This window comes from Helianthus annuus, chromosome 1, assembly GCF_002127325.2.
Source record: "Helianthus annuus cultivar XRQ/B chromosome 1, HanXRQr2.0-SUNRISE, whole genome shotgun sequence".
Classification (NCBI taxonomy): Eukaryota; Viridiplantae; Streptophyta; class Magnoliopsida; order Asterales; family Asteraceae; genus Helianthus; species Helianthus annuus.
The window spans coordinates 56773305-56784690 of record NC_035433.2 but is presented as its reverse complement, the minus strand read 5'-3'; the positions used below and the strand labels follow the sequence as shown (position 1 = coordinate 56784690).

Here is an 11386-nt window from a genome sequence, read left to right as displayed (position 1 = left end):
TGCTGATAATGGAGAACAATTGAGGTTGTTGTGCTGATGTCGTTTATGTTGATAATGGAGAACGATTGAGGATGATGTGCTGATAATGAAGAACGATTAAGCATGTTATGCTAATTATATAGTGTTGTGCTGATTATATTTTTTGTAATTATTTTTAATTAGTTTTAAATAAATATGGTCAAAAGGTCTAAATTACCCTTAAACTAATTTTTTTATTGATAGACACTTGTCAATTATTTGTTGGTTCTTACGGTTCTTACAAACTTAAGTGTTTGTATTTGATCCCATTCCATTAAAAACATACTTTAAAAATGGAAAGAAAATGAATACGTAGGTACTTTTTAACAAACTAACACACATACCCAATATTAGGCCAGGTATGGTCATATTGGACACGATGTTACAATTAAGTATGAGACTATATACCAATACCGTCCCATTGGCAACTCTACGAAGAAATGGCACCATCATGTCCATCAACCCTTAGAGAAAAAAAGATGTATATAGGAAGTAAAGTCAAAACTAGACCGAATCAAGAACAAATATTTGGTGATGGTAACGGCATCAGTGGTGCAATGGTGGTAGCAACGGCAGGCCAGCAGCAGCAGCAACATTAACGGTAGGAGTGGCAGTTTACATATCTAAACTCAATAAATCTGCATTATACTAATAAAGTTTTACAAAAATCACAATTAAAATAGTAACTATGATTCAGATGCAGCTGAAGATTTCAATTTCTTTGGCGGTGGATTTCCTCCGGACACAATAACATACGTGTAAAAGCATAGCATTGCAGTGCTGACAACAAAAAGAAAACAGAATAGAAATGAATTTAGATCAAAGGTTCAAAACTCTTGCCTGGTAATATGCTCTAACGGGCCAAAACAGGTTCTTATTAAAATATGGTGGATCAACTTGGGTTGACCCGTAAACACTTTTTGCCTTTTTCTATAATAAAGTTACAAATAATTACTGCAAAAAATGTTATTATAAAAAATTAAGTCATACAAATTTTTAAGATGAATATATTTTTTTATTAATCTTGTTTAGAAGGTTGTTGGAGGCAACAAAAATGAAGCAGTTGACATTCTTTTCTAGCTATTTCTTTTATTTAACTTAGAGTTAAATGCCATTTTAGTCCCTATGGTTTGGGCCATTTTGCCAGTTTAGTTCAAAGGTTTCATTTTTCGCCTGTGGATCCAAAAAGGTTTCACCGTTGCCATTTTAGTCCACTGGGTTAACTTCATCCATTATTTCTGTTAACGAGAAAGGCAATTCGGTCATTTTATATGGCCGAATTGCCCCTTCTAGTTCACAGAATTACCTATAAAATGACCGAATTGCCCTTCTCGTAAGCAGAAAAAATGGATGAAGTTAACCCAGTGAACTAAAATGGCAGCGATGAAACCTTTTTGGACCCACAGGCGAAAAATGAAACCTTTGGACTAAACTGGCAAAATGGCCCAAACCACAAGGACTAAAATGGCATTTAACTTTTTAACTTAACATGACCTAAGTAACCTGTTGATTAGTAAATGGATTGAAATTGTCATAACTTGTTACCTTAAAACAATATGGAATCCAGTTGGTAAAATCTTCTTTGTCTGCATAGTAAAAAAAACATATTGCAGCTTAGATGGGAAGGGCATATAGGCTAAACTTAAAATAGTGCATGTAATAAACAAATAGCATTTTAACGATATCTGGTGTTACCAGTGAATACGTTTGAATATTCTTCCAGAGGAGTGCAGCAGCAATTCCTGTAATGTAAACGCATCAAAGTAAAAACACACCCACAAAGCAGACATGTAATTTAAAGAATAAGTATATCAGATTTCATAAACAAAAAATGGAGCCTTAAAAAATATGAACTAAATAAATTCTGAAAATCCAACCATTGAACCAGAGTGCTTAATATGATGTGATTCATTATTTACCTAATTGTCCAAGAATGAACGGTGTGCTGGACTGGCCTTGTTTCCAAATTTTTAAGCTTAATACGCTAAGTGCCAGCAAAGCACCACCATAGAGTCCACCGGTCACTAAAGATGCAGTGTTTCTTGAGAAAATAAAACCTATAAGTCCACCACTGAGAACAATGCCACCTGTTTCAGGTGAAACTTAAATGGTATAACGAAGCATTACAAGCATTACAAGCATAACTTGTGTATAACGAAGTGCTTCAATATAGGGGCTTTTTTTGCATACTTTACAGCATCACGCGATATTATAAAATTATAAAATGAACCAACAGAAAGAGAAACTTACCATATGGAAGACCGAAACAAAAATCATGAATCTTTGCTGACCGTTGTTCAGAGATTACGTTTTCCGTTGGTTCACTGATTTCTTCTCCGTTGACATATTCTGTAGTACTTGAATTTGGTTTCCCTAAAATAGCATTATGTGATTTTAATGTACGATTTAGAGCTGACTTACTCTCTAACGTAGATGCTTTTATAGCATGCCCATTAATGTTGTTCATCATTACCACCTGAGACATAAAATTGTGTTGCATGGCCATTTAATAATCATCAAGAAACAACTGAAAATATATATATATATGAGCAAGAACAACCAGCATCCTTTTATGAGATAATACTTTAATAAACAATGTAAACTGAATTTGTATTATATTGTGATGAAATTACATAATGAAAGATCTAGTATATATAGACAAGAAGAGGAAAACCCTAAACACATTTAACTAAGCTAGGGCCGGCCCAAGGCCTTAATGACTTCGGTTAATACTCCCCCTCAAGCTAATGGCGGGAACTGACTTTAAGCTTGGTCTTTAGTAAAGCAAATCGATCAGTCGGAAGTGGTTTTGTGAAAATGTCTGCAATCTGATCCTTTGTAGATATGAATCTAACCATCAGTTGACCCCGAGCAACACGTTCACGAACAGTGTGATAATCAACTTCAATATGTTTGGTTCTAGCATGGAAAACTGGATTTCTGGAAAGATAAGTAGCTCCCAAGTTATCACACCAAAGGGTAGGAGCAGCCTTCATTATAACATGTAACTCACGAAGAAGAGTTTCAAGCCAAACAAGCTCTGAGACGGTATCGGCCATAGCTTTGTATTCAGATTCGGTTGATGACCTCGATACAGTCTTTTGTTTTCTGGCAGACCAAGACACTAGATTATTCCCGAGATAGATGGCAAATCCCCCCGTGGATCGACGGTCATCAGGGCAACCAGCCCAATCTGCATCTGAGTAAGCCTGAATGTAACTGTTATGCGAATCAGCATAGGCATGAAGATGAATCGGTGATGAATGAGAGATCAGCAAACCATGATTGATAGTTCCAAGAAGAAACCGCAAAATCCTTTTAACCGCAGACCAGTGATTTTCTGTGGGAGAGTGCATGAACTGACAAACCTTATTAACAGCAAAGGAGATGTCTGGACGAGAGAGAGTGACATACTGTAATGCACCCACAAGTTGGCGATACCGTACCGGATCCGAGAAGGCTGGACTGTCACCAAGAGACAGGGATGATGTGGTAGTACAAGGAGAGTGAACAGGTTTGGCCGACAACAAATTTGCACGAGCAAGTATATCCTGAATATATTTCCGTTGAGATAAAATAATATCAGAACCCTGACGCACAACCTCCACACCGAGAAAGTAAGACAAAGGGCCCATATCTTGTAAAGAAAAGGTGGCGCCAAGACGTTTTACAACCTGATCAATAGCCCTGTCATTGTTCCCTGTAAGAATAATGTCATCAACATAAACGAGCATATAAAGAAGTGTCCCATGATGTGAATATATAAACAGTGAAGGATCCGTTTTAGAGCCATAGAATCCAAGCGAACCAAGAGCCGAACAAAGCCGTTCAAACCAGGCCCGAGGAGCCTGCTTAAGACCGTAAAGGGAACGGCGAAGCAAACACACATGATCTGGGTAATGAGGATCAACAAATCCTTGAGGCTGCTGCATATACACTGTTTCCTGCAAATTACCATTTAGAAAAGCATTTTGAACATCTAATTGTCTGAGTGACCACTTCTGAGTAACTGCCAAAGATAAGACGGTGCGAATGGTAGCAGGTTTCACAACAGGACTAAAAGTTTCGTTATAATCAACACCCTCTTGTTGATTGTATCCCTTGGCAACTAAACGTGCTTTATATCGACTGACCGCCCCTGTTTGATCACGTTTAATCCTGTACACCCATTTGCAATTTATAACATGATAATTTGGATCACGAGGAACTAATGTCCATGTTCCATTCTTTAATAGTGCAGAGAACTCTTCGGCCATAGCCTTACGCCACTGAGGATTGCCATTTGCGTTGGTAAAGGTTACGGGTTCGGTTTCTGGCGCAGTGGTTGCATGATAAGCGGAAGGATTATATTTTTGTGGAGGTTTCACGTTTTGACGAAGGTGGCTGGGACGAGCACGATTTGAGTTAGGAGGCGGCTGATTTGAATCTGTTTGTGAGGTAGAAGACGGCTGAGTGGAAGTGGGTTGAGACTGATCCGTGGAAGTGAATTTATTGAATGCGGGAATTGTGGATGATGTGCGACGGGAATAGGTTTGTAGTGGTGGAGATGGAGGCTGCCCGACAGGAGCCGATGAGGAAGTTTCAGGAAGCGGCGGATCAGGAAGGTCAGCCACCGGAGATGCGGTTGTGTGAGGAGATGAAGGTGGAGATGAAGAAGCTGCTGCACTGGTTTGTGGCGGAGTAGGCTGTTCGGTTGGAAAAGTAGGACCATCCGGGTAAGAGGAGACATACGGATTAGAGGTGGGTGTAGGTTGTGTTGTTGGTTCAGATGGCGGTGTATGGAAAGGAAAGGCACTTTCAATAAACCGAACGTGACGCGCGATGTACAAACGTTCATGAATCGGATCGAAGCAGCGATAGCCATGATGGGATGGACTATAGCCTAGAAAAACACACGAGACGGAGCGGAAATCCATTTTGTTTGGATTGTACGCACGGAGATGGGGAAAGCATTGGCATCCAAAAACCCGTAAAAAGGAGAAGTCGGGTTGAATTTTAAAAAGGTGTTCAAAAGGAGAAAGGTTGGCGGTGGTTCTAGATGGCATTCTATTGATTAGATAAACCGCGGTGTCATATGCAAAATGCCAAAAACGAGAAGGCACACGAGATTGGGCCATGAGAGTAAGGCCCGTTTCAACGACATGTCGATGTCGTCGTTCAACCGTGCCGTTTTGCTCACTGGTGTGAGGACACGAGATACGATGATTTATGCCAATTTGTTTAAAAAATGAAGAGAGTTGTCGGAACTCTCCTCCCCAATCGGATTGTACCGCTTTAATTTTAGTGGAGAACTGTCGTTCAACCATTATTATAAAACGTTTAAAAGTGTCTAGTACATCCGATTTTTGTTTTATGGGAAAAATCCACATGAATTTTGTAAAGTGATCAACGATTAGGAGAAAGTAATTGTGGCCATCAAATGAGGGTACAGGAGCAGGACCCCAAACATCACAAAAGAGTAGATCAAATATATTAGATGTTTTATAATCAGAAGGTGGTAAATGCAACTTTGAAGATTTTCCAATTAAACATGATTCACAATGAATGTTAAAAGACTTGTCTAGTACAGGTAAATCAAATTTTGAAATCATAGAACGGAATAAACTAAAATGAGGATGCCCTAATCGTTGATGCCATGTGGTTGTGGAAGCTTTATTTGCTGAAAAAGCGACTTTAGGAACTGGCTGCGAGAACGGAAAGCGAATGGAGTAGAGCCCATCGTTACTTGGACCCGTGAGGAGGGTATGATGTGTAAACGTGTCCTTCACACAAAAAAAGGTAGAGTGAAATTCAAAATAGACATTGTTATCAAAGCAAAATTTTTGGACAGAAAGTAAATTTTGTTTGATATCTGGAACATGAAGAATATTCTTTAGGTGATAGGTTTTAGATGGGGAAAAGATTTTTTTGTAACCAATGTGAAGAATAGGAAGACCCTTACCATTACCAACGTGCAGGTTGTCCTCACCGAAGTAAGACTGGGCAGAATCGAACCCTTGCATATCTGGAGAAACATGTGAATTTGAGCCGGTATCTGTAATCCAAGATTGTGAGTTTTGAGACCTGAAATCAGTAAAGTTAGAGATAGGTTGCCTTGAACGAATAGTAGATGGGTCCCTGTTTGGGCAATGGGTAGGAAGATGGCCAATGCCACACCTATTACACGACCCGTACACAGTGTTTTGATTTGATGCCCATGAAAACTGTGAAGAACCTCCTCGGTTGTAAGAAGTGCCCCTTGATTGAGTGAAACGACCACCAGGACCACCACGATTGAAACCATTACCCCCACGGCCCCTACCACGAGAGGTGTAGTAGGCCGACGGGCTGGAGGAGGAGCCTCCATTAGAATTGGCCGTGGATGCAGAAGATGAAGATGATTGTGGTTGAAGCTGAAAACCTAACTTTGTAACAAGTTGTTGAAGACTTTGCAGTGTTTCATCAGGAATGGATGACGATGGTGTAGTATGAGCTGTAAAGGCATGGACCGGAGGAACATCAGAGATTGGCTTCTTGATCATGTACTCGTGATCAGCAAGAAGCGCAGGGAGTTCAGTGAAGACAGCAGTGTAGTCACGAGAAAAGAGAATCTGTTTGACTCCATTATATTCTTCACGTAAACCTGAAACAACAAGCATTAGTATATCTTTTTCATCCATAGGTTTACCGATGTTTGCAAGAGCGGTGGCGTATTCTTGTGCTCGATCAAGATACGCAGTTGTAGTTTCATCACCATGCATCTGTAAACGTAAAAACTGAGATCTGATAGTAAATTCTCGAGCCGATGTTTGTGGTGCATAGGTTCGGCGGAGTGCTTCCCATAATTCACGAGAAGTTTTTGTGGTCTGCACATGTTGAAAGCACTTTTCTGAGATTGTGGAAGAGATCAGCATGCGGATGTGTGCATCATTCGATATCCATGCTCGATGACCAGGGTTAGGGACTGATTCAGATGTCTCTGAAGATGATTTTTCGGTTAAAGGAGGCTGGACCAGTTCTGGCGGGCAGGGTATGGAGCCATCAACGTATCCGAATAAATCGTTTGTGACAAGAAAAGGATGAATCATGGCCTGCCAATTGGCATAGTTTGTGGGTGTAAGGGTAAAAGCAAACTTGTGAGAGTTATTTGCTGTTTTATCTGCTTTGGTGAAGGGGGTAATAGGAGGTGTCATGGCTGCAAGATGGAGGACGATCGGTGAAGAAAGCCGATCGAAAAAGAAAGGTTAAGAGAGGCAGAGATGTCGGCGGCAATTAGGTTAGACTGGCTCTGATGCCATAATAAACAATGTAAACTGAATTTGTATTATATTGTGATGAAATTACATAATGAAAGATCTAGTATATATAGACAAGAAGAGGAAAACCCTAAACACATTTAACTAAGCTAGGGCCGGCCCAAGGCCTTAATGACTTCGGTTAATATACTTAACTTACGTAAAACTGGGTAGTTTTGGTCTTAGGTTTATCTCGTACTTGAACGTCTTACTTCTACCTTTATTTGTGTCCATATGTTGTTTTATGTGTGTTACTTTTACTCCTTCGCAACATTTTTCGATTATTGGTAGTTTCCTATTTTTATTTTTTTATTTTTAAACGTTGTGTGTTTGTCTGTTGTTGGTATTTGGAGTCTCTCTGGAAGCAGCCTCTCTATCCTCAGAATAACCAGTCATAGGTTTGGTGGTTTCACGATTTTAAACTGAAGCGTGATCACACCCCTTGTACGCTAAAACGGTTGTTAAACAACCACAAAAGAAGTGAGAATTAAAACTTTTTACATGCGGTACCGTTAAGTGAACAACGTTCACAGCTCCTTTACCCAAAGCTACGATTTTCCGGACCATGTCCTGGGGCGATTGATCCATAAGCCTCGACTAAAATATGAAATTTAATGAACGGTTTAGGTGAATGTGAATTTTGAAATGGATCTGACTTGCAAATTATAGATGAAAAAAGTTTATATAAAGTTATTAACACTTCCGTTAACTTTATAAAAACTTTTTTCATCTAAAATTTGCAACTCAGATCCATTTCAAAATTCACATTCACCTAAATCGTTCATAAACTTCATATTACAGTCGAGGCTTATGAATCAATTGCCCCAGGACATTGTCCGGAAAATCGTAAAAAATCGTAGCTTCAGGTGAAGGAGTTGTGAACGTGGTCTGCTTAACAATGCCATATGTAGAAAGTTTTAACTTTCATTTTATTGTAATTGTTTTACAACCATTTTAGCATATAAGGGGTGATCACGGTGCAGTTTAAAACCGTGAAACCGCCCTAACCGATGACAAGTTTCGCTGTAATTTACCACACTCCTCATTCAACCTATGTTATACTTATACCGCTCATTCATCATTTACGCTTTCATTTAGTTTTTTAACACAACCATTGTACATGACGTGGCCCCATTTTTCATTGCTTTCGCTTGTTTCACAAGCATGAGCTCCCTCACGCAAACCCCCTCAGGCTCAGTGTTCATGCAATATAATATAATGCATGCTCTTAGACCATTTGTTATGGTTTAACACCCTTGCCACCTGGCAAGGGCTTTGGGCGTTGAAGGCGTGAAGCGTGATACACCACTCCATGTGGTTCATGAACAGCGTTAAGGGCAAGGTGCGTCAGTCCACTCACGGCGAGAAGGAAATGGAGGTTGGCCATGTGGCCAATAGGAGAGCAGCACATGTTGACCTTTTCGTTAATTTTTTTTTTATTTATTTAACTTATAGTAAATTACTTTTTGAGTTCCTGTGTTTTAGTGGTTTTAACCACTTGAGTCCAAAATCAAAAAGTTCAACACCCTGAGTCCCTGACCGCTCATTTTATAACATTTTGAGTCCAATTTTATTCATTTTATAACGTTTTGAGTCCATTTTTGTTTAAAAAATTGGACTCAAAAGGTTAAAAATGGACCCAAAAGGACTCAAAAGGTTATAAAAAAATCGTCAAGGGACTCAAGATGTTAAACATTTTGATTTTGGACTCAAATGGTTAAAACCACTAAAACACAAGGACTCAAAAAGTAATTTACTCTGTGACTTAAATTTTATTTTGATGGGTGGTGGATAGTGAAACCATTACACATAACCTGCTACTTTTCAACTTCCAAATCTAAATGAACCTTCAAAACTAAATAAATCCTACAACTACTTTACTTATACGGCCTAAAGGTGAATCTAGATAAAAGTTGCTTATACGGAACGAAGACGAAGTTGGCACTGTGGCTTCTCTTCTACATTGCAAAGCGGGTTCCTTTCCTTTCACTTTTTTGGGGCTTACCATTGGCGCCAATATGAAACGGGTGAAGTTTTGGAAACCAATTATTGACAAATTTAGTGCAAAGCCCTCTCTCTAGCGGGTCGGGTCACTCTTGCAAAAGCAGTCCTTGGAGCTCTTCCTAATTATTACTTCTCCGTGTTTAAAGCTCCGTTTGGGGTCGGGTCACCCTTGAAAAGATCCGAAGGAACTTTGTTTGGGGCGGAAATAACGGATCCGGAAAAATAAAGTGGATAGCTTGGGATAGGATGTTGAGTCCTAAACGTAATGGGGGTTTGGGTATCGGTGACATTCGAAGTTTAAATCTTTCTCTTCTCGCGAAATGGTGGTGGAAGTTGAAAACAAACGACAAAGCTTTATGGGGAAAGGTTATCAAAGCAATTCATTCTAATAAAAATAGTGATAGCTCGTTTCCGGTTAATAACCGGATAGGGGGTATATGGAAAGACATCATCTCGGTTGAGAAGGAGCTTGCGCCTTTAAACCTCTCTCTTCGGGATAACCTCATGGGAGTGATTCAATCAGGGCAGGGGTTGAAATTTTGGCTGGACCGATGGCATGATGAGGGTCTGGTGAAAGATTGTTTTAGTGAGTTGTTCCAGATTGTCAAGGAGAAAAAGGCCAGTGTCGTGGATATAGTGGAAATGGGTCGGACGAATCGGTGGCAAGACTTATGGGTGAAAGAGGCTTTGGATTCCAGCGAATTACAACAACTCGAATTGCTGAAAAAATCGGTCAGGGACATCGGGATCAAAGTTGGGCCTGATAAATGGACCTGGAGGGGTACGACCCAACAAGACCTCACGGTTGCTAATTTGAGGTATAAAATTCATGAGGCTTGGAAAACAGATAATGCGGAGGCTTGGGCTTTTTGGAATAGCTGGGTTCCACTGAAAATTAACTTGTTTAATTGGAGAGCGTCTATGAATCGTATTCCATCGAAAGAAAACCTCACAATTCGCGGAGTGCAGCTTGCTAGTATTAACTGTGACCGATGCGGGCTTAGAGTTGAGTCGTCTCAGCACATTCTGTGGGAGTGTTGGACTGCAAAGGCGGTTTGGTGGGCAATTCTTGTGTGGCTCAGAATCCCTTTCCCGACAACGGATTTATCATTCAAGAGGTATTGGGTTTGGTTGCAAATCAAAGAGGTTCGAAAGACTGGAGGAAGCTCATCGAAGCCATACTTATGATTACCATTTGGGTTAATTCCATAAATTGTGAAACAAATGTAAGACCATATCATTAATATCATATTAAACCACCTGTTTAACCATCCTTACACCTAACTAACAGATTGATTCAATACATACAGCTAAATCTCACACACACACATGAATATTATTATTTCTGTAAATTCGCATAACTTACTGAACGATTTAGGTTTAAAAACAACAACAAGCAACTACACAAAAAAGTTAACATTCGAATATTAGATTGAAAGGAAACATATACCTTGGAACGAAGAATTTGAAGGGGTGATTGATTACGATTACGAAGGTGTAATCTGCTGTGAACCGCAGAGATGCATGATGTTTGAGAGATTGTTGAAGACATTTTGCCTCTGATTATTAGGTTGTGCGTTTAGGGGGGGTGTGAATAAGAATAATTCAATGTTCGTAGTCTCATTTGGGCTGCGCTGAATTGCAACGATGTTTCTAGAATCTGACCCTCGCCTACTTATTTCTTTAAGTTTTTTTAAGGTGACTTTCTATGTACAATTGTACATAGCTTGGCTTAGCTTAGCTGTCACCGGCCCAACCAATCAACCAATGACATGGAAACCAACTGGGCTATTTTTTCAAGATTTTATTTAAACGTGGAAAAAAATAGAACTTTAAGGTTGTTTGTTTAGCTTTTAACAAGAAATTTAATGGTTCAGATCTTTTACAGTTTTATCGCTTAATTGTTCAGACTGTTTGTTTCGTGAGCAGATGTTTGAATGATTCAGATGTATGCCTCTGAATGCTTAAGCATCATACTAAGGGGCTGTTTGGTAGCCTCTGAATGGTCATTAAGAGACTACCTCTTAATAGAACCATTAAGAATTTTACCAGTGAGAATGTAGAAGAATGTGACATGTGATGATTTACCA

The 11386-nt window shown here is 39.5% G+C and overlaps 1 protein-coding gene across 4 annotated transcripts; it reads right to left on the bottom strand.

Moving 5' to 3' along the window:
- Nucleotides 1–323: 323 nt before the first annotated feature.
- Nucleotides 324–10964, bottom strand: LOC110866593 (protein FATTY ACID EXPORT 1, chloroplastic). 4 transcript variants are annotated; one of them, XM_022115742.2, is made up of 6 exons: nt 10747–10942; nt 2269–2494; nt 1938–2105; nt 1714–1760; nt 1564–1604; nt 324–798 (listed from the first exon to the last, which is right to left on the bottom strand). In XM_022115742.2, the coding sequence occupies exons 1-6, from the start codon at nt 10846–10848 to the stop codon at nt 705–707; spliced, it is 678 nt and encodes a 225-aa protein (XP_021971434.1). In that variant the 5' UTR covers nt 10849–10942; the 3' UTR covers nt 324–704. The 4 variants fall into 4 exon arrangements, with proteins under 4 accessions (XP_021971434.1, XP_021971440.1, XP_035832493.1 ...); XM_022115748.2 differs by having other exon boundaries at nt 698–798; nt 1724–1760; XM_035976600.1 differs by lacking the exons at nt 324–798; nt 1564–1604; nt 1714–1760; nt 1938–2105; nt 2269–2494 and adding an exon at nt 2603–3962 and having other exon boundaries at nt 10747–10964.
- Between the last annotated feature and the right edge of the window lie 422 nt (nt 10965–11386).